We start from the raw sequence: 20641 nt of genomic DNA on the forward strand, positions 1-20641 counted from the left end.
ATAATTTTCCTTCCTCATGTCGCCATCTATTTTGTGAAGTGCACCAGTCCCTCCTGCAACAAAGCACCCCCACAACATGATGCTGCCACCCCCGTGCTTCACGGTTGGGATGGTGTTCTTCGGCTTGCAAGCGCCCCCCTTTTTCCTCCAAACATAACAATGGTCATTATGGCCAAACAGTTCTATTTTTGTTTCATCAGATCAGAGGACATTTCTCCAAAAAGTACGATCTTTGTCCCCATGTGCAGTTGCAAACCGTAGTCAGGCTTTTTTATGGCCGTTTTGGAGCAGTGGCTTCTGCCTTGCTGAGCGGCCTTTCAGGTTATGTCGATATAGGACTCGTTTTACTGTAGATATAGATACTTTTGTACCTGTTTCCTCCAGCATCTTTGCAAGGTCCGTTGCTGTTGTTCTGGGATTGATTTGCACTTTTCGTACCAAAGTCCGTTCATCTTTAGGAGAGAGAACGTGTCTCCTTCCTGAGCGGTATGAAGGCTGCATGGTCCCATGGTGTTTATACTTGCGTACTATTGTTTGTACAGATGAACGTGGTACCTTCAGGCATTTGGAAATTGCTCCCAAGGACGAACCAGACTTGTGGAGGTCTACAATTTTTTTCTGAGGTCTTGGATGATTTCTTTTTATTTTCCCATGATGTCAAGCAAAGAGGCACTGAGTTTGAAGGTAGGCCTTGAAATACATCCACAGGTACACCTCCAATTGAGTCAAATGATGTCAATTAGCCTATCAGAAGCTTCTTAAGCCATGATGTCATTTTCTGGAATTTTCCAAGCTGTTTAAAGGCACAGTCAACTTAGTGTATGTAAACTTCTGACTCACTGGAATTGTGATACAATGAATTATAAGTGAAGTAATCTGTCTGTAAACAATTGTTGGAAAAATTACTTGTGTCATGCACAAAGTAGATGTCCTGACTGACTTGCCAAAACTATAGTTTGTTAACAAGAAATTTGTGGAGTGGTTGAAAAACGGGTTTTAATGACTCCAACCTAAGTGTATGTAAACTTCCGACTTCAACTGTATATATTTGTAAATAATAACCAGTTCCCACAGTCAGTCAGTAATGTAATATTTATAAATCATTATTCAAAATGACAGAACACTGTGGCTTTAAATAAAAGAAGAGTTAGTCAGTCATGTAGGCCAGATGCGTACTGCTGTGCTGCTGTCAGTTCTGTCACGGCAGTAGCAGTAGGCCTGTACTTAGATAAAGCCTTAATCTGGATCACTAGTAATTATGTTGGCTCTCAGACTGAGAACTTCCTCATTATTACAAGCAATTGGTTCCTGACGCGCCTTTTGAACGTTGCTCCTCCTCAGCCCTCTCTCTCTCCCCCTCTCGCTTTCTCTCTCTCAGCTCCCTAGATTAGGTTAAAGCTCCAATTATGTGGTGAAATATTCCAATCCTAGTCCTGGGTGATTTAGGAGTTCACTGCTGGGTGAGGGGAGATAGTGGAGAGAGAGAGGGTGAGTGAGAGGGCTTAAGGCGTGACAATGAATAAGGCTTCATTGACAGTGATGGTGATGAAAAATGGCCCTGGCACTTTAAAAGACAAAATAAAACATTAGGGATATGTGGCCCTCAGCTTCAAGGAGGAGAAGTGTGTGTGTGTGTGTGTGTGTGTGTGTGTGTGTGTGTGTGTGTGTGTGTGTGTGTGTGTGTGTGTGTGTCTGTGTGTGTGTGTGTGTGTGTGTGTGTGTGTGTGTGTGTGTGTGTGTGTGTGTGTGTGTGTGTGTGTGTGTGTGTGTGTGTGTGTGTTATATAGTCCAGTCAGCCATTGACTATGAGCTACATTATTACTGCTATACTCTACTGTCATTATCCTTCACAGGTACTGGATAATAATACTGCCAAGAGTCTTTTATTCTTTTGTTATGCCTACACATACACACACCCCGGCCGGTGAGGAATACGGAGCGTTGGTTTCTACATTGGCAGCTTATTTTCTAACGTCGCAACTTGTCTAATTTGTTTGGATAAATGCCTTTAAAGGAAATTAGAACTCCCAGGCCACTTCCTTGTTCAGCTCTATTGAATTATAGAACTGAGGTAATTGACTGAGATTGCAGTGTGAGAGGGGGATGGGGAAGGAGAGGGAATCAAACTGTGAATCTACCTCTTCCGCCCTCTCCCCTCCTCCCTTCTTCGCCCATGGGAGGAACAAGATGAGTGGCTTTAATATCAGAGACTCCGTCTTCATCCCCGATCCGTCCATCCCTCCATCTCCAACTCCTCTCCTCTGTCCTCCCACCATCCACCCGTCAGAAGCAACACACAGTACAGTGTTGTCAGTGACACACAGTCCAGTAGTATCTGTTGTCAGTGACACACAGTACAGTAGTATGTATTATCAGTGACACACAGTACAGTAGTATGTATTATCAGTGACACACAGTACAGTAGTATGTATTGTCAGTGACACACAGTCCAGTAGTATGTGTTGTCAGTGACACACAGTACAGTAGTATGTATTATCAGTGACACACAGTACATACAGTAGTATGTATTATCAGTGACACACAGTACAGTAGTATGTATTGTCAGGGTCACACAGTACAGTGGTATGTGTTGTCAGTGACACACAGTACAATAGTATGTGTTGTCAGTGACACACAGTGCAGTAGTATGTATTGTCAGTGACACACAGTACTGTAGTATGTATTGTTAGTGATACACAGTACAGTGGTATGTGTTGTCAGTGACACACAGTACAGTAGTATGTGTTGTCAGTGACACACAGTACACACTGTAGTATGTATTGTCAGTGACACACAGTACAGTAGTATGTATTGTCAGTGACACACAGTACAGTAGAATGTATTGTCAGTGACACACATTACAGTAGTATGTTTTTTCAGTGACACACAGTACATACTGTAGTATGTATTGTCAGTGACACACAGTACAGTAGTATGTATTATCAGTGACACACAGTACAGTAGTATGTATTTTCAGTGACACACAGTACAGTAGAATGTATTATCAGTGACACACAGTACAGTAGTATGTATTATCAGTGACACACAGTACAGTAGTATGTATTTTCAGTGACACACAGTACAGTAGTATGTATTTTCAGTGACACACAGTACAGTAGTATGTATTTTCAGTGACACACAGTACAATAGTATGTATTTTCAGTGACACAGTACAGTAGAATGTATTATCAGTGACACACAGTACAGTAGTATGTATTATCAGTGACACACAGTACAGTAGTATGTATTTTCAGTGACACACAGTACAGTAGTATGTATTTTCAGTGACACACAGTACAGTAGAATGTATTATCAGTGACACACAGTACAGTAGTATGTATTATCAGTGACACACAGTACAGTAGTATGTATTTTCAGTGACACACAGTACAGTAGTATGTATTTTCAGTGACACACAGTACAGTAGTATGTATTATCAGTGACACACAGTACAGTAGTATGTATTTTCAGTGACACACAGTACAGTAGAATGTATTATCAGTGACACACAGTACAGTAGTATGTATTATCAGTGACACACAGTACAGTAGTATGTATTATCAGTGACACACAGTACAGTAGTATGTATTTTCAGTGACACACAGTACAGTAGTATGTATTTTCAGTGACACACAGTACAGTAGTATGTATTTTCAGTGACACACAGTACAGTAGTATGTATTTTCAGTGACACACAGTACAGTAGAATGTATTATCAGTGACACACAGTACAGTAGTATGTATTTTCAGTGACACACAGTACAGTAGTATGTATTTTCAGTGACACACAGTACAGTAGTATGTATTTTCAGTGACACACAGTACAGTAGTATGTATTTTCAGTGACACACAGTACAGTAGTGTGTATTGTCTCTCTCTTCTCTTTATCCCTTTTTATTTCCTTTTCCTCTCCATGTCTCTACTTTCTCCTTCCTCCTCTCTCTCTCCTCACCTCTCCTCTCAGTGTGTTAGTGTAGGGCCTGGTACATATAGATACTTCACCTCTATTCCTCTCACTTCAAAGTATTCCCTGCTACCTGTCACAGCTGTATGGCTGATTCCTGTCCTCCTCCCACTCTCGCTCTCTCTCTCCCCCCCACTCTCTCACTACCTCTCTCTCCCTCTGACTTTCTCTCTCTCTCCCTCTCTCTCCCTCTCTCTCTCCCTTGCTCTCTCTCCCCCCACTCTTTCTCTACTGCTCTCTCTCTCTTCCCCCCACTCTCTCTTCCCCCAGTTTCTCCCTCCCTCTCTCTCCCTCTCTCTCCCTCTCTCTCTCCCTTGCTCTCTCTCCCCCACTCTCTCTCTACTGCTCTCTCTCTCTTCCCCCCACTCTCTCTTCCCCCACTTTCTCCCTCCCTCTCTCTCTCTCTCTCTCTCTCTCTCTCTCTCTTCCCCCCACTCTCTCTTCCCCCACTCTCTCTCCCTCTCGCTCTCTCTCTCTCTCTCTCCCACTCTCTCGCCTCTCCTCATGCTCCCTCTCACTCATTACTGCGCCCTCAGCTCAGCTTTATTTACGACATCAACAACAACCTCGGCTATAGATATATAGTGTCATGGTGGAGTGTCTATTATTTATATACAGTGAGATAGAAAGTGTGTGGGGGAAGACTGGATCTGTGTCTCATGATGACGGTGCCTCTCAGCCTCTCGCCTTACTCTCTGTTTGTCTTTATTTCTCTGTGTGTGTGTGTGTGTGTGTGTGTGTGTGTGTGTGTGTGTGTGTGTGTGTGTGTGTGTGTGTGTGTGTGTGTGTGTGTGTGTTTGAGTATCTCCGTGTGTTGGCATGCTTGCTAATGCATGAGTCTGTGTTCTCTTTCTCCCCTCCAGAAGTCGAGTGCGGAACAACGCGTGAGGCTGGACCTGGGGCTGTGGGATAAGTTCAGTGAGCTGGCTACTAAGTGCATTATAAAGATCGTGGAGTTTGCCAAACGAGTACCTGGTTTTACAGGACTCACCATAGCTGACCAGATCACGCTGCTTAAAGCTGCCTGCCTCGACATACTGGTAAGGACTGACTGTCGCACACGCACACAGGCACACAGATCTCTCACACACACACAGATCACACACACACAGATCACACAGATCAAAGCTGCCTTCCTTGACATAGTGGTCCGTATCAGTAGTTTGAAAAGTAGTACATCTCTTATGTACATAGTTAGTGCATTCATTCCTATGTAGTAAGACTAGTTTTATTCCTTCATATCAGTGTTCCTCAACCTCTGGGCCCTAATGGTTAACTGACACTGATTAAGTCACTTCTACAGGATAGTTATAATGTAAATGGACATCCAAGGAGGGATAATGTAGTAGTTTACCAATCTGTGGCACAGGAAGAGTTGAGACACAGCCCTACTACTCAGTGTTCATTTTTGCAAATGTAATCACAGCAGTAATTGTGCTCGCCTGACGAATGACACAGATTAGTACTGTGAATCACAGCAGTAATTGTGCTCGCCTGACGAATGACACAGATTAGCACTGTGAATCACAGCAGTAATTGTGCTAGCCTGACGAATGACACAGATTAGCACTGTGAATCACAGCAGTAATTGTGCTAGCCTGACGAATGACACAGATTAGCATTGTGAATCACAGCAGGAATTGTGCTAGCCTGACGAATGACACAGATTAGCACTGTCAATCACAGCAGTAATTGTGCTAGCCTGACAAATGACACAGATTAGCATTGTGAATCACAGCAGTAATTGTGCTAGCCTGATGAATGACACAGATTAGCATTGTGAATCACAGCGGGAATTGTGCTAGCTAACAAATGACACCGATTAGCATTGTGAATCACAGCAGGAATTGTGCTAGCCTGACGAATGACACAGATTAGCATTGTGAATCACAGTGGGAATTGTGCTAGCCTGATGAATGACACAAATTAGCATTGTGAATCACAGCGGGAATTGTGCTAGCTAACGAATGACACAGATTAGCATTGTGAATCACAGCAGGAATTGTGCTAGCCTGACGAATGACACAGATTAGCATTGTGAATCCATGCAGAAACACATAGCGTACCTTTACCACATGAATAGGTTTCTATTTAATGACAAACGGTTTGGCCTAATTCCATCTGTACTGTTTAGTGTGTAAAGATCTCTGAGAACTGGGTTTGCTCTCTCCACTGAGGTAGCTAGGCAATACGCTAGTCTTTACGCTATTCAATACGCTAGTCAATACGCTAGTCAAGACGCTAGTCAAGACGCTAGTCAATACGCTAGTCAATACATTAGTCGATACGCTAGTCAATACACTAGGCAACAGCTAGTCAATACGCTAGTCAATACATTAGTCGATACGCTAGTCAATACACTAGGCAACAGCTAGTCAATACGCTAGGCAACACGCTAGGCAACACGCTAGTCAATACGCTAGTCAATACGCTAGTCAATACGCTGAAACCTCTGAACTTCCTCCCTAGAGACCGGTCCTTAGACCTTATTGGTTGGTTTGCACAGCCAGCCAATTGAAGAGAAGGTTAATTGATCCTGACAGTCGATCAGTATGTGGAGGAGCCATCCTTAATCAGAGGACATTAGGTTAGTGTTTCAGATGTAACTCGGCTCCAAATCTAATAAAGGATTGAAATGCTTGTGTCTTTCTGCAGTGAAGTTGTTTTTGTTCATATTTGTCTGGGTTGCTGTATGTTTTTCTGGAGCAGGGGTCTGAAATACGGGGGATCACATTGTTAGAAGATCGCCCCTGGCTGAGTGCTGTTTGTTTATATATTTGTTTATTTAGGAGTAGTGCAGGCGCGTGCTGTGATAATATAGCCTCAATAATGAGAGAGAGAGAAGAGAATGAAGAGGCGGGAGAGAGAGAAAGGGAAGGGAGGGGGAGAAAGAAAGAAAGAGAGGAGAGAGGGGTGGATTGTGTCAAGCTCCAGACTCATGTGTCTCTCTCTCTGTCTCCACGGGGTTATCCTCAGTCAGCTCCTTACCTCTCTCTCTGTCTCCACGGGGCTATCCTCAGTCAGCTCCTTACCTCTCTCTCTGTCTCCACAGGGTTATCCTCAGTCAGCTCCTTACCTCTCTCTCTGTCTCCATGGGGTTATCCTCAGTCAGCTCCTTACCTCTCTGTCTGTCTCCACGGGGTTATCCTCAGTCAGCTCCTTACCTCTCTCTCTGTCTCCACGGTGTTATCCTCAGTCAGCTCCTTACCTCTCTCTCTGTCTCCACGGGGTTATCCTCAGTCAGCTCCTTACCTCTCTCTCTGTCTCCACGGGGTTATCCTCAGTCAGCTCCTTACCTCTCTCTCTGTCTCCACGGGTTATCCTCAGTCAGCTCCTTACCTCTCTCTCTGTCTCCACGGGGTTATCCTCAGTCAGCTCCTTACCTCTCTCTCTGTCTCCACAGGGTTATCCTCAGTCAGCTCCTTACCTCTCTGTCTCCATGGGGTTATCCTCAGTCAGCTCCTTACCTCTCTGTCTCCACGGGGTTATCCTCAGTCAGCTCCTTACCTCTCTGTCTCCACGGGGTTATCCTCAGTCAGCTCCTTACCTCTCTCTCTGTCTCCACGGGGTTATCCTCAGTCAGCTCCTTACCTCTCTCTCTGTCTCCACGGGGCTATCCTCAGTCAGCTCCTTACCTCTCTCTCTGTCTCCACGGGGTTATCCTCAGTCAGCTCCTTACCTCTCTCTCTGTCTCCACGGGGTTATCCTCAGTCAGCTCCTTACCTCTCTCTCTGTCTCCACGGGGCTATCCTCAGTCAGCTCCTTACCTCTCTCTCTGTCTCCACGGGGTTATCCTCAGTCAGCTCCTTACCTCTCTGTCTCCACGGGGTTATCCTCAGTCAGCTCCTTACCTCTCTGTCTCCACGGGGTTATCCTCAGTCAGCTCCTTACCTCTCTCTCTGTCTCCACGGGGTTATCCTCAGTCAGCTCCTTACCTCTCTCTCTGTCTCCACGGGGCTATCCTCAGTCAGCTCCTTACCTCTCTCTCTGTCTCCACGGGGCTATCCTCAGTCAGCTCCTTACCTCTCTGTCTCCACGGGGCTATCCTCAGTCAGCTCCTTACCTCTCTCTCTGTCTCCACGGGGCTATCCTCAGTCAGCTCCTTACCTCTCTCTCTGTCTCCACGGGGTTATCCTCAGTCAGCTCCTTACCTCTCTCTCTGTCTCCACGGGGTTATCCTCAGTCAGCTCCTTACCTCTCTCTCTGTCTCCACGGGGCTATCCTCAGTCAGCTCCTTACCTCTCTCTCTGTCTCCACGGGGCTATCCTCAGTCAGCTCCTTACCTCTCTGTCTCCACGGGGCTATCCTCAGTCAGCTCCTTACCTCTCTCTCTGTCTCCACGGGGCTATCCTCAGTCAGCTCCTTACCTCTCTCTCTGTCTCCACGGGGTTATCCTCAGTCAGCTCCTTACCTCTCTCTCTGTCTCCACGGGGTTATCCTCAGTCAGCTCCTTACCTCTCTCTCTGTCTCCACGGGGTTATCCTCAGTCAGCTCCTAACCTCTCTCTCTGTCTCCACGGGGCTATCCTCAGTCAGCTCCTTACCTCTCTCTCTGTCTCCACGGGGTTATCCTCAGTCAGCTCCTTACCTCTCTCTCTGTCTCCACGGGGCTATCCTCAGTCAGCTCCTTACCTCTCTGTCTCCACAGGGTTATCCTCAGTCAGCTCCTTACCTCTCTGTCTCCACGGGGCTATCCTCAGTCAGCTCCTTACCTCTCTCTCTGTCTCCACGGGGTTGGGGTTATCCTCAGTCAGCTCCTTACCTCTCTGTCTCCACGGGGTTATCCTCAGTCAGCTCCTTACCTCTCTGTCTCCACGGGGTTATCCTCAGTCAGCTCCTTACCTCTCTCTCTGTCTCCACGGGGTTATCCTCAGTCAGCTCCTTACCTCTCTGTCTCCACGGGGTTATCCTCAGTCAGCTCCTTACCTCTCTCTCTGTCTCCACGGGGTTATCCTCAGTCAGCTCCTTACCTCTCTCTCTGTCTCCACGGGGCTATCCTCAGTCAGCTCCTTACCTCTCTCTCTGTCTCCACGGGGCTATCCTCAGTCAGCTCCTTACCTCTCTCTCTGTCTCCACGGGGCTATCCTCAGTCAGCTCCTTACCTCTCTCTCTGTCTCCACGGGGCTATCCTCAGTCAGCTCCTTACCTCTCTCTCTGTCTCCACGGGGCTATCCTCAGTCAGCTCCTTACCTCTCTCTCTGTCTCCACGGGGCTATCCTCAGTCAGCTCCTTACCTCTCTCTCTGTCTCCACGGGGTTATCCTCAGTCAGCTCCTTACCTCTCTCTCTGTCTCCACGGGGTTATCCTCAGTCAGCTCCTTACCTCTCTCTCTGTCTCCACGGGGTTATCCTCAGTCAGCTCCTAACCTCTCTCTCTGTCTCCACGGGGCTATCCTCAGTCAGCTCCTTACCTCTCTCTCTGTCTCCACGGGGTTATCCTCAGTCAGCTCCTTACCTCTCTCTCTGTCTCCACGGGGCTATCCTCAGTCAGCTCCTTACCTCTCTGTCTCCACAGGGTTATCCTCAGTCAGCTCCTTACCTCTCTGTCTCCACGGGGCTATCCTCAGTCAGCTCCTTACCTCTCTCTCTGTCTCCACGGGGTTATCCTCAGTCAGCTCCTTACCTCTCTGTCTCCACGGGGTTATCCTCAGTCAGCTCCTTACCTCTCTGTCTCCACGGGGTTATCCTCAGTCAGCTCCTTACCTCTCTCTCTGTCTCCACGGGGTTATCCTCAGTCAGCTCCTTACCTCTCTGTCTCCACGGGGCTATCCTCAGTCAGCTCCTTACCTCTCTCTCTGTCTCCACGGGGCTATCCTCAGTCAGCTCCTTACCTCTCTGTCTCCACAGGGCTATCCTCAGTCAGCTCCTTACCTCTCTGTCTCCTCTCACCCTCAGATCAGGGGTCAGCCTGACCTGAAAAGGCCCTTCTCTCTCTATACTGGTAGCTCACAGCACAGCAGCTACAATAGTCTCACTATTCAGTGCCCAGGGTTAGTGCGGAATCATGTATCATGGGGGGGTATTTAATAAAGTAGTGTTACATTTTTCATAGATTTAGTCAAGTAAATGTCATGATGAATGTTATCATAATGTGATGTCTGTAGATATGTTGTTCTGTCCAGAGACTGCAGTGTATTCTGAATGGATAGATGTTATCCTACATATCAGTAGTGTTATTGGGGTTTCTGGTGGTCTACATTAGTAGTGGCTGTATCACACTATCATTAGTAGTGGCTGTATCACACTATCATTAGTAGTGGCTGTATCACACTATCATCTGGTGTGATGAGAGCTGCTGCCACACTGTCCGGCTGTGTGAGCGAGATAACAGGACGTGCTACTATCCCTGTGCTCTTAGCACTGATTAGATGGGGGATGTGCAGTAATGCTAGATGGATTTGTTTGTTATGACTAAGTGGTATTTGTCAAATGGGACAAGTCACTGGGGTTGAAGAGGTGAGAAGTTCAAGTCCTGCTCTCACAGATACACACACACACACCTGGATGAACGAGTGTATGAAGAAGGAACAAACGGTGTGTGTGTGTGTGTGTGTGTGTGTGTGTGTGTGTGTGTGTGTGTGTGTGTGTGTGTGTGTGTGTGTGTGTGTGTGTGTGTGTGTGTGTGTGTGTGTGTGTGTGTGTGTGTGTGTGTGTGTGTGTGTGTGTGTGTGTGTGTGTGTGTGTGTGTGTGTGTGTGTGTGTGTGTGTGTAATGAAGAGACAGACAGTCTCAGTCTTTGAAGCCAGTTGAGTGGGCTGGCACTGACAGCTAGTGTGTGTCTGTACGTGTGAGTGCACGTTGACAGTGAGTGGCAGGAGCGTCCACAACATGAAACAGAATAAAACATGGAGGCTGGCAGAGATTCACACACCGGCTGGCCAGACACACACACACACACACACACACACACACACACACACACACACACACACACACACACACACACACACACACACACACACACACACACACACACACACACACACACACACACACACACACACACTGTATAGTAGAAACCAGCAGCAGGCATACAGAAACACTGTGAGGTTCCTCCTCAAGGTCATAATCATAGAGGTGGTTTCTCTCTCTAGTCGTTGTTGGCTGTGAAACATGTCAGTCCTAGCTACAGGTATATAGTATAACTAGTGCATGGCCTTGTCCCTAGCTTCTCTCAGTGGGCTTCACTTTGAGTTTGTCTACTCTTTCCCTCACTGTCCCTCTCTCCTCTTCTCTCCTCACTGTCCCTCTTCTCTCCCTCACTGTCCCTCTCTCCTCTTCTCCCCTCACTGTCCCTCTTTTCTCCCTCACTGTCCCTCTCTCCTCTTCTCTCCCTCACTGTCCCTCTCTCCTCTTCTCTCCCTCACTGTCCCTCTTCTCTCCCTCACTGTCCCTCTCTCCTCTTCTCCCCTCACTGTCCCTCTTCTCTCCCTCACTGTCCCTCTCTCCTCTTCTCTCCCTCACTGTCCCTCTCTCCTCTTCTCTCCCTCACTGTCCCTCTCTCCTCTTCTCTCCTCACTGTCCCTCTTCTCTCCCTCACTGTCCCTCTCTCCTCTTCTCCCCTCACTGTCCCTCTCTCCTCTTCTCTCCCTCACTGTCCCTCTCTCCTCTTCTCTCCTCACTGTCCCTCTTCTCTCCCTCACTGTCCCTCTCTCCTCTTCTCCCCTCACTGTCCCTCTCTCCTCTTCTCTCCCTCACTGTCCCTCTCTCCTCTTCTCTCCTCACTGTCCCTCTTCTCTCCCTCACTGTCCCTCTCTCCTCTTCTCTCCCTCACTGTCCCTCTCTCCTCTTCTCTCCCTTACTGTCCCTCTCTCCTCTTCTCTCCCTCACTGTCCCTCTCTCCTCTTCTCTCCTCACTGTCCCTCTTCTCTCCCTCACTGTCCCTCTCTCCTCTTCTCCCCTCACTGTCCCTCTCTCCTCTTCTCTCCCTCACTGTCCCTCTCTCCTCTTCTCTCCTCACTGTCCCTCTTCTCTCCCTCACTGTCCCTCTCTCCTCTTCTCTCCTCACTGTCCCTCTCTCCTCTTCTCTCCTCACTGTCCCTCTTCTCTCCCTCACTGTCCCTCTCTCCTCTTCTCCCCTCACTGTCCCTCTCTCCTCTTCTCTCCCTCACTGTCCCTCTTCTCTCCCTCACTGTCCCTCTCTCATCTTCTCTCCTCACTGTCCCTCTTCTCTCCCTCACTGTCCCTCTCTCCTCTTCCTTCCCTCACTGTCCCTCTCTCCTCTTCTCCCCTCACTGTCCCTCTTCTCTCCCTCACTGTCCCTCTCCTCTTCTCCCCTCACTGTCCCTCTTCTCTCCCTCACTGTCCCTCTCTCCTCTTCTCTCCCTCACTGTCCCTCTTCTCTCCCTCACTGTCCCTCTCTCCTCTTCTCTCCCTCACTGTCCCTCTCTCCTCTTCTCTCCTCACTGTCCCTCTTCTCTCCCTCACTGTCCCTCTCTCCTCTTCTCTCCCTCACTGTCCCTCTCTCCTCTTCTCCCCTCACTGTCCCTCTTCTCTCCCTCACTGTCCCTCTCTCCTCTTCTCCCCTCACTGTCCCTCTCTCCTCTTCTCCCCTCACTGTCCCTCTCTCCTCTTCTCTCCCTCACTGTCCCTCTCTCATCTTCTCTCCTCACTGTCCCTCTTCTCTCCCTCACTGTCCCTCTCTCCTCTTCTCCCCTCACTGTCCCTCTTCACTCCCTCACTGTCCCTCTTCTCTCCCTCACTGTCCCTCTCTCCTCTTCTCCCCTCACTGTCCCTCTTCACTCCCTCACTGTCCCTCTCTCCTCTTCTCTCCCTCACTGTCCCTCTCCTCTCTTATCATTTCCTCTCCCATACTGTGTGCATACATAATGTATATTTCTCTCCTCCTCTCCTTTCCCCTGTCATATAGATTCTACGTATCTGTACCCGGTACACTCCGGACCAGGACACCATGACGTTCTCAGACGGGCTGACCCTGAACCGGACCCAGATGCACAACGCAGGCTTTGGCCCGCTCACCGACCTGGTGTTCACCTTCGCCCACCAGCTGCTGCCCATGGAGATGGACGACACAGAGACTGGCCTGCTCAGTGCCATCTGCCTCATCTCTGGAGGTACACTACACTTTCTGCAACACGTCTGATACAGTGGTCAGTGACAGAGACAGAGAGGTGATTTAAGAACTGGTCAAAGTTGCCCAGAGTCTAAGGTGACAGATGTAAAACTTTAACAAGTCATTAGAAAGGCAGTCAAAGTCCAAACACATTTGATACAGACTTAGGCTGACAGACAGACAGACACAAAGTCTGTAATCAGGTCCTACACAGGTCCATCTCTGTGAGGCAATGTATGAGACAGTGTGTGTGCGTGCGTGTGTGCGTGCGTGCGTGTGTGTGTGCGTGCGTGCGTGCGTGCGTGTGTGTGCGTGCGTGTGTGTGTGCGTGCGTGTGTGCGTGTGTGTGCGTGCGTGCGTGTGTTGGACTGTTCCATTCAGCCTGTTTCAGCACACAACACATCCGTACTTCTCCCTCTGCTGGGACAGGACAGGCAGACATGAATTCAAACACACACCCAGTGATCTCTGCATTCTGGCATAATGCAGTTATAAATACACTCTGACACACGCTCCTCCCCTGCGGTGTATAACTGGTGTATTGGGGAAGGTTTCCATTCCAAGGTGTGAATCCCCAGAGCCTTGCCATATATTGCATGCTGTTGTATAATCCCCAGGGGAGGAACTAAGCACTCTGCTGTGTCTCTCAGTAATGTGAGTCTGTGACTGGCAGGCCTCAGGTCCTACAGCAGGAGCTGGTGCTTTCAACGCACTCACACACTGACCCCGAATGGACAGAAGTGGTACTGCAAGCTTTACAAGTCATAATGTCAAAATAAAATGATACAAATGTCATATAGGACTACTGGCTTTAGAGAACTGTGCGATATTAAATAAAAAGAAGTTGGTGGAATTTGATTTATTTTTCATACTCCGTTTTTGACGCCCTTTTAATGTTCCATGGAAACCGTTCCAGTCGGATTACTTCTAACCAAGTTTCTAGACATTTACAGCACAACTCCTTTTATGCCAAACTATATCAAAGTCCAAGCTCATGGGGCCTATGGCCTGGTAAAGGCCTGGCTACGTGTTGCCCTACTCTATGACTCTGCTGTGTCTTTCCAACTCCTTGGTCATACATAGCCTATCTGTCTCTCAGACCGGCAGGATCTGGAGGAACCCTCTAAGGTTGACCAGCTCCAGGAGCCTCTACTGGAAGCTCTGAAGATCTATGTGAGGAAGAGGAGGCCCAGCAAGCCACACATGTTCCCCAAGGCCCTGATGAAGATCACTGACCTCCGCAGCATCAGCGCCAAAGGTACAGACAGAGACTCATATACTAATGAAACTGAGTAGAAATGAGCACACTATAGATTCAATTGCATTTCAGTAGGCAAACTTTGTACACAGATGCCCTATAAAATCGTTTTGCAATATGTCCTTTCCTCTCCCTCCAGGTGCGGAGCGGGTCATCTCGCTGAAGATGGAGATCCCTGGCTCCATGCCTCCTCTGATCCAGGAGATGCTAGAGAACTCAGAGGGACAAGACGGCCAGAGCAGCTCCCAGGGCGAGGATGGCAGCAGCCCCAAGAAGGGCACCCCTAAGGGGGGTAAATCCTCCCCTGTGTCCCCTGACCCCTCAGACAGCGATGGGCCCACAGTGGCCCCTGAGGAGGAAGAGGACCCCTAGGTCCCCGTGGAACTCAAGGCCTCTCAGACAGACACTCTCTATCTGACATTCCTTTGCACAAAAAAAAAAAACGAAAAATAGGTCGACAGCCAGGCATGGTGGACCCCCTCTCCTCCTCCCCTCAGGCCTTCGGTCCCTTGGTGACCACCACCACCTTTGCTTGTTCTTATGTTTTCCTTTACGTTTGTTTTTTCCTTCTCTCTCTTTATCTCTTCATTTCCCCTTAAAAAACGACAGCACTAAGGCCTAAATGGCCCAGTTGTTGGTTTGTGTATAATTCTAAATTGATTGAGGTTGTGTCTCGGGACCCTGGTGTGATTGGTCGAGTTGGGTTTGACCCCGCCTGGCCACACCCACTTACCTGTACACAAAGGTCATAGGTCATCCACCTCAGGTCTCCTGTGTAAATTCATCCCTGCATGACGGGCTTGCCGAGTTTAATGCGTGGTTTTAATCTCCCTCTCTCTCTCTCTCATATTGTTGAATACATTGTACATACCATTGTATGGTTAGAAATCTCTGTTTCTATGACGAATTTTGTGGTGCTTTTTTCATTGTCTTAAATATTATAGTTTGAGGCGAAACAGTACATACATGACAAGGTTTAAAGGGGGGCTAAAATATGAAGTCCTTTACAAAAAGAGTTACATAGAATGTTCTTGCATATAGACAGTCTGGAAGACTAATACTTTATATTTGTTCCTATATTTAACATTTGTTTTTTGGTCTTTTATGACTCTTTATGTTGATGTCTCGTTGAGTGTACATTGCATTCACCATAAAGCCAGTGCTAGAGGCTTCTCTCCCTTATCAGCGGCTGCATCTCTTCAGCTGTTTCCTCAAGGGGGGAAGCCAGACTGTAGAGGCCATAGATATACAATGACTAGATTGAATCTAGATGTTCAATTACTAGATTGGATCTGTCTACCGCAGATAACAGCTTGTAATGTAATGTACAGGGTTTCTGAGGCTAAAAGGCTTCTGAGATTTTATCAGAAAATGACATTCCAGGAGACAAACCAAGCAGTCTTAACCAGTGAAATCTTTCTGCTTAAAGATAAGGGTTGAGCAACACTCATTGACAAAGATGTTATTTAACCCAAACATGGACCACTGAGAAATCAAACCGTTGTTTTAAAATTAATTTGGTTATACAGTATATTTGAAGTTCCCTCGCAATTCTCTTGAACATTCTCCACCATCTGTGCAGAGAAATGCATTGTTATTATAGTAAAATCTAAACTGTTTCTCTGATGCAGTTTCAATCTAGTAAGTGTACATTTATGGCTAACGACAACTACAAGCATCTGGGCAACACAAAACGCACATTGGGTGCTGGGCAAGGGTTTCATAGGAGTACCCCCAGAATCACTACCTACCCCTTATATACATACAGAAGTGTCTTGTTTTGGCAGTAAACCACGGGGACATTGCAATCCTTAAAATACATATTCATGAGCTAACCACATGGCCGGGAAGATTGTACACTAGACTAATGTAAGGGATTCTAGAACCCACTACGCATTCCTAGTTCTAGTTCTACAGACAGAATGACTGACTGTTGCCTTGTTCCTCAGACGGTCTCGTGCAAAACCACATTGATGCAAATGAGATTCTTTACACATGACCCTTAGCCCCTAAAACGTGCAGTAAGCTCGGGTAGCGTTCATTCGGGGTGTTCAGATAGAAATATATTATGTAGACATGCGCTTCTCTGTCATGTAGAATAGGGAATCATGTCAGTTCTGTAACAACAAGACATTTCTATCTGTAACGTTACCTCCTGAATGCAGCACTGTTTTCTGTTTTGTCCCACATCGGCCACTGCAACAGCCCTCCTGATCTTATGAATATATTCTTAGTAAAGCTGCTTTTCTTCAGCGCCAAAAGGGATAGATTCAATCCGTAGCGCTGAAGATCTGTGGTATACTGGGATTGAAATTTAAAGGCAATGTTCCCGCGTTTGCGGAGACTGCATTCACGTTAAACGCTGCATATGTCAGCTCAATTGGAAATTACCTTTAACTTTCAATTGTGTTATATGGGGTGGCAGGGTAGCCTAGTGGTTAGAGCATTGGACTAGTAACCGAAAGGTTGCAAGTAAAATATACCATGGATCTTCAGCTCTATGGATTGAATCTAGCCATAAATCACTGAGTAGAATTTGGACACTATTTAGAAAGTTAATAGCCTGGAATACACATTGAATATTGCTCGGTTTGTTCCTTTGTTGTGAAGTGAAACAGAGTGATATTCAGTGTGGAAGCCAGGCTAGGAAGTTAATACTACAGCTAGGAAGAACTAGGACCTCTTCAGTCCCTTATCACCTGTCCTAGCCTGGTATCACTTGTGTTTGAAAGGATAAGGATAGATAATATTGTTTACTCAGATGTTGACTCGTTACTCAACTGTAGCACGAAGGCAATACTTCTCATAGCACTTAGAAATCTTGAATATGTAGCCAATACAATGTTAAGGGTGATGGTAATATACAATATTCTTTCTCACTCTTACAGGTAATAATAATTTGGCATAAACTATGGGTGATTATTGAGTCATTCATCACAGAGGTATACTGATCAGAAGGTTCTTTATTCTGAATGAAGGCAAAAGTCATTGTTGAACCACAAGGGAATAGATGACCACTATAGTCAGTCAGCTAGAATCAAGGTTAGGGTCAATTCCAATTTAATTCTTCCAGTTTAGGAATGGACTGACTTGATATGGAATTGACCCCAACCCTGGCTAGAACCCTCCAGAAACATCTCACAGACAACCATCTCCTCCATATCTGTCCCACACGATCATATCTTAAGGGGAAAACAAAACTGTCTCAGTTTACCATGTTTGAATGTGAATATGTTGTCAAGGAGTTACATAGGAATGATATGCAGTGTTAAAGGAATACTTACTTTAAAGCAGCGTTTCGTCAAATTCATTGCATCTCATAGTATGTATGAAAAAAAGGAAATGCTCTCTTTCCCTCTCTTTGTAGGAGAGAGAAGGATGTAGGGGGAAACAATCCTGGTGGCTCATCACAAGAGCAGTGTGGGTGAATCTCAATAGTCTTCCCCACATTCCTATCCAACTTCTCAAAACACATTGAAGGAAAGGGTGCAGAACCTCAGACCTTCTCCGCCAATGTGTGTTGTTGAGGAGGTGAGGAATCAACAAAAGACTTTTTGAGTTTTACCCTGAGTGTCTTTGAAGCTGGAAAAGTTATTTCACAGCTGAAGAATGTCTACATCCAACTCCCTGAAGTGTCCACAGCGCTGCCTACAGGCACCAGGTGACACGGCAGGGAACTCGATCCATTCCACAATACTGAATTTACTACGTTGATTTCTGTTGAATGTTGTACCGATGTAACTGTTAATATTTACTACTACTATCTCACTGCAGACTTCTCCATGTATTAGATGGTGTGTGTGTGTAGTGTGCATTGCGTTTCAATGAATGGCAGCGCTTAGCTACCTGACCTCTGAGCTTCATCTCATAGCCAGCCCCTCTTGGCTAGCAGCTGCTCACCTCCACACCATTTAGGACCAAGTGGTCTCAGAACCTGAGCATGGTTCCCAAAATGCCCTTTTTTTTAAGGAATCATGGTTGGAGGTTTTTCGGATTATGGAGTAATAAGCTAAAGGAAATTCCAACATGGAACACTTTTTGCTTTGTTTTTTTTTTACGGAATTTTGAAACCCTAGTTGCCCCCAATGTCATCGCTGATCAAACGACAGAGATGCTTTCCGCTCTTTAGTTGGAATGCCAAGCAGCTGTCACAATCAACCAATCAACTGACAGCAATTTGGTTAAGTCAATAACGGAATAAGATCAATACATGTGGATCGCATTCAGGAAGGGGGCAATTTATTAAACATCGCAGATAGAAATACACTGAATAGAGCTAGCAGGATGATTCCATACTCTACAAATCAGTTCTATCCGAATGTACCACAATGCTGTGTGCCCTACTGAACGCGGCTCATGATCCAACTATTCCGTAGAAGCCAGAGAGAACATGATTGTGAACCTCAAAAAATGTCACCAACGAAAGCAGCTCTGTTGTTATGCCTGTTCAAAAAGTGTCAATGTTCAAAAGTTTAACATTTACAGATAATGTATATGATTGCCATTGGTATGAGAAAAATACCATAGTCATCATATATGCAGTGTTGTATAGTTATTATGAAGAGACATGATCAGATTATGGTTGAGGTTTCTTTGGCTTACTGGACTTGAGGGTGGGCGGGGCAGCAGGGAGGGGTTGTCATGGTGATAATACATTTACCCAGAACCTCCTGCTGGCCTGGTGGGAAGAGGGCAGGAAGTCCTTATAAGGAGTTTTACAGTGAGCTTCTATCTTGTTTTCATTCTCCATTTTCAATATTGTCTGTACATTAACAATGCTTTTTATGTTAATATACTGTTTAACTTTACCATGAAATGTCCTGGCAAAGTAACACAAATATATTTATTTTAAAATATATAATGCGTGGATGTATTATAACCTGAATATTTTTGATTTGCTGTAGCCTCGAAGCCTTGAATACTGTGTGCGTGTGTATATATCATGTTCCTAAGGTTCTGCTCTGCAGGAAATAGAGTGAAGTTAATTAAGAAAATCACATTAAAAAAGGACAGAAAACCCAACGGCCAGAGAATAATTTACATTTCATTGTTTACTTCCAAGTTCTTGTTCAAAAAGGTACATTGTCTCTTTGACTTTTTAACAGTTAAAATGTGCTGAAGCACCGCGTTCCTAACTTCTAAAAGCTGCTTAGGACAAATACAGAACATTTCCATGGTAATAATAAAAAACAAAATTGTATTGTATGTATAATAAAAAGTGTAAAACACCTACACAGTAGAAAGCATTAAACGTCACCATTAAAATAAAATAAAAGAGAGGGGGGGGGGATGTACAAAAGTCTGCAGCACGGGTATTTCCACGAGCGTGTGTCTGGTCCTGGTTGAATACTTCAAAACGAAATCCTTCCTTTCTACATTGAAATAATCACTGATTGGACATGACTGGATAGGTACACCACCACTGCTTCCACCTATCCCCCACCTCTCAGATGATTTCTTCTAGGAAGTGAAGAAGGAAGGATGCACGTTAAAATTACTCAAGCGGTGTGTAAATAGCTCTGTTCAAATTGTTTAAAAATCCATCCTTCCTGATTTCCTAGAGGTGGTCACAGAGCATAAGTGATTGGATAGGTGACAGCAAGGGTACCAACCTATTACTTTCCCCAGTCCAACCAATGAAGATCTGTCATTACTTCAAGGGAGGGAGGAAGCATTTAAATAGCACTGGAACAGAGCCTGTGTGTGGGAAGGATTCCATGATCTAGTCGAACATGTCGTACTGATCATCGTCTGACCCTGACTCAGCAAAGTACTTCACTTCCTTCTTGGCCCTGCCTCTGCCCGGTCGTTCTCGGGACGCCACGCTGGATTGGCTGAAACGGTTGGAGTCCACATCATCATCATGATCTGACATGGGGGGCGGGGTCACAGCTGCTTTCTTTGATGGCTTCTACACAGGGGGAAGACAAGAGATGACACTTAAGTATCTTGTTGTATGGTTATTACAGTCTTAGATTTTTCAGTATCTTCCTATATCCTACATGATTCAATGACACACACTCTCTCTCTTACCCTGCTGGCAGGGGTTTTGGGTGATTTCCCAGGTGTCTTCTTGGGACTGAAATCATCCTCTTCAGATCCAGACTGCTTCCTCTTCCTCCCTCCGCTTTTACCTGCACAGGTCAGGAGAAACACCCAGGTTACAATCAGAACAGATTATATGTCCAGGGTTTTTCAACATTTCGGTCCTGAAGAGCTACTGGGTGTGCAGGCTTTCATTCAATCCCTGCAGTAACACATCTGATTCAGACTAAAGGGGAATAGGTGAATATTTTAAAACAGGCGTGCTACTGAAGAGCTGGATTATAAACCTGCACAGCCAGAAGC

General features: G+C 46.2%; 2 protein-coding genes across 7 annotated transcripts in view; one reads left to right on the plus strand and one right to left on the minus strand.

Annotated features, from left to right (window-relative positions):
• LOC115173784 (retinoic acid receptor beta) overlaps positions 1–15406 on the plus strand; it is a 124736-nt gene extending 109330 nt beyond the window's left edge. For both annotated transcript variants that reach the window (XM_029732180.1, XM_029732181.1), the window contains exons 5-8: positions 4828–5004; positions 12832–13036; positions 14135–14293; positions 14433–15406. In XM_029732180.1, coding sequence (XP_029588040.1) covers positions 4828–5004; positions 12832–13036; positions 14135–14293; positions 14433–14665 — 774 coding nt within the window. In that variant the 3' untranslated portion in view covers positions 14666–15406. The remainder of the gene's footprint in view (positions 1–4827; positions 5005–12831; positions 13037–14134; positions 14294–14432) is intronic.
• Positions 15407–19326: 3920 nt separating this feature from the next.
• The window catches only part of LOC115173783 (DNA topoisomerase 2-beta), a 30172-nt gene continuing 28857 nt past the window's right edge, over positions 19327–20641 (minus strand). For 4 of the 5 annotated variants that reach the window (XM_029732178.1, XM_029732179.1, XM_029732177.1 and 1 more), the window contains 2 exons: positions 20327–20427; positions 19327–20204 (listed from right to left, as the gene is read on the minus strand). In XM_029732178.1, coding sequence (XP_029588038.1) covers positions 20016–20204; positions 20327–20427 — 290 coding nt within the window. In that variant the 3' untranslated portion in view covers positions 19327–20015. The remainder of the gene's footprint in view (positions 20205–20326; positions 20428–20641) is intronic. The other variant, XR_003871664.1, reaches the window with a different exon arrangement.

This window comes from Salmo trutta, chromosome 34 (assembly GCF_901001165.1).
Source record: "Salmo trutta chromosome 34, fSalTru1.1, whole genome shotgun sequence".
NCBI classification, from domain to species: Eukaryota; Metazoa; Chordata; class Actinopteri; order Salmoniformes; family Salmonidae; genus Salmo; species Salmo trutta.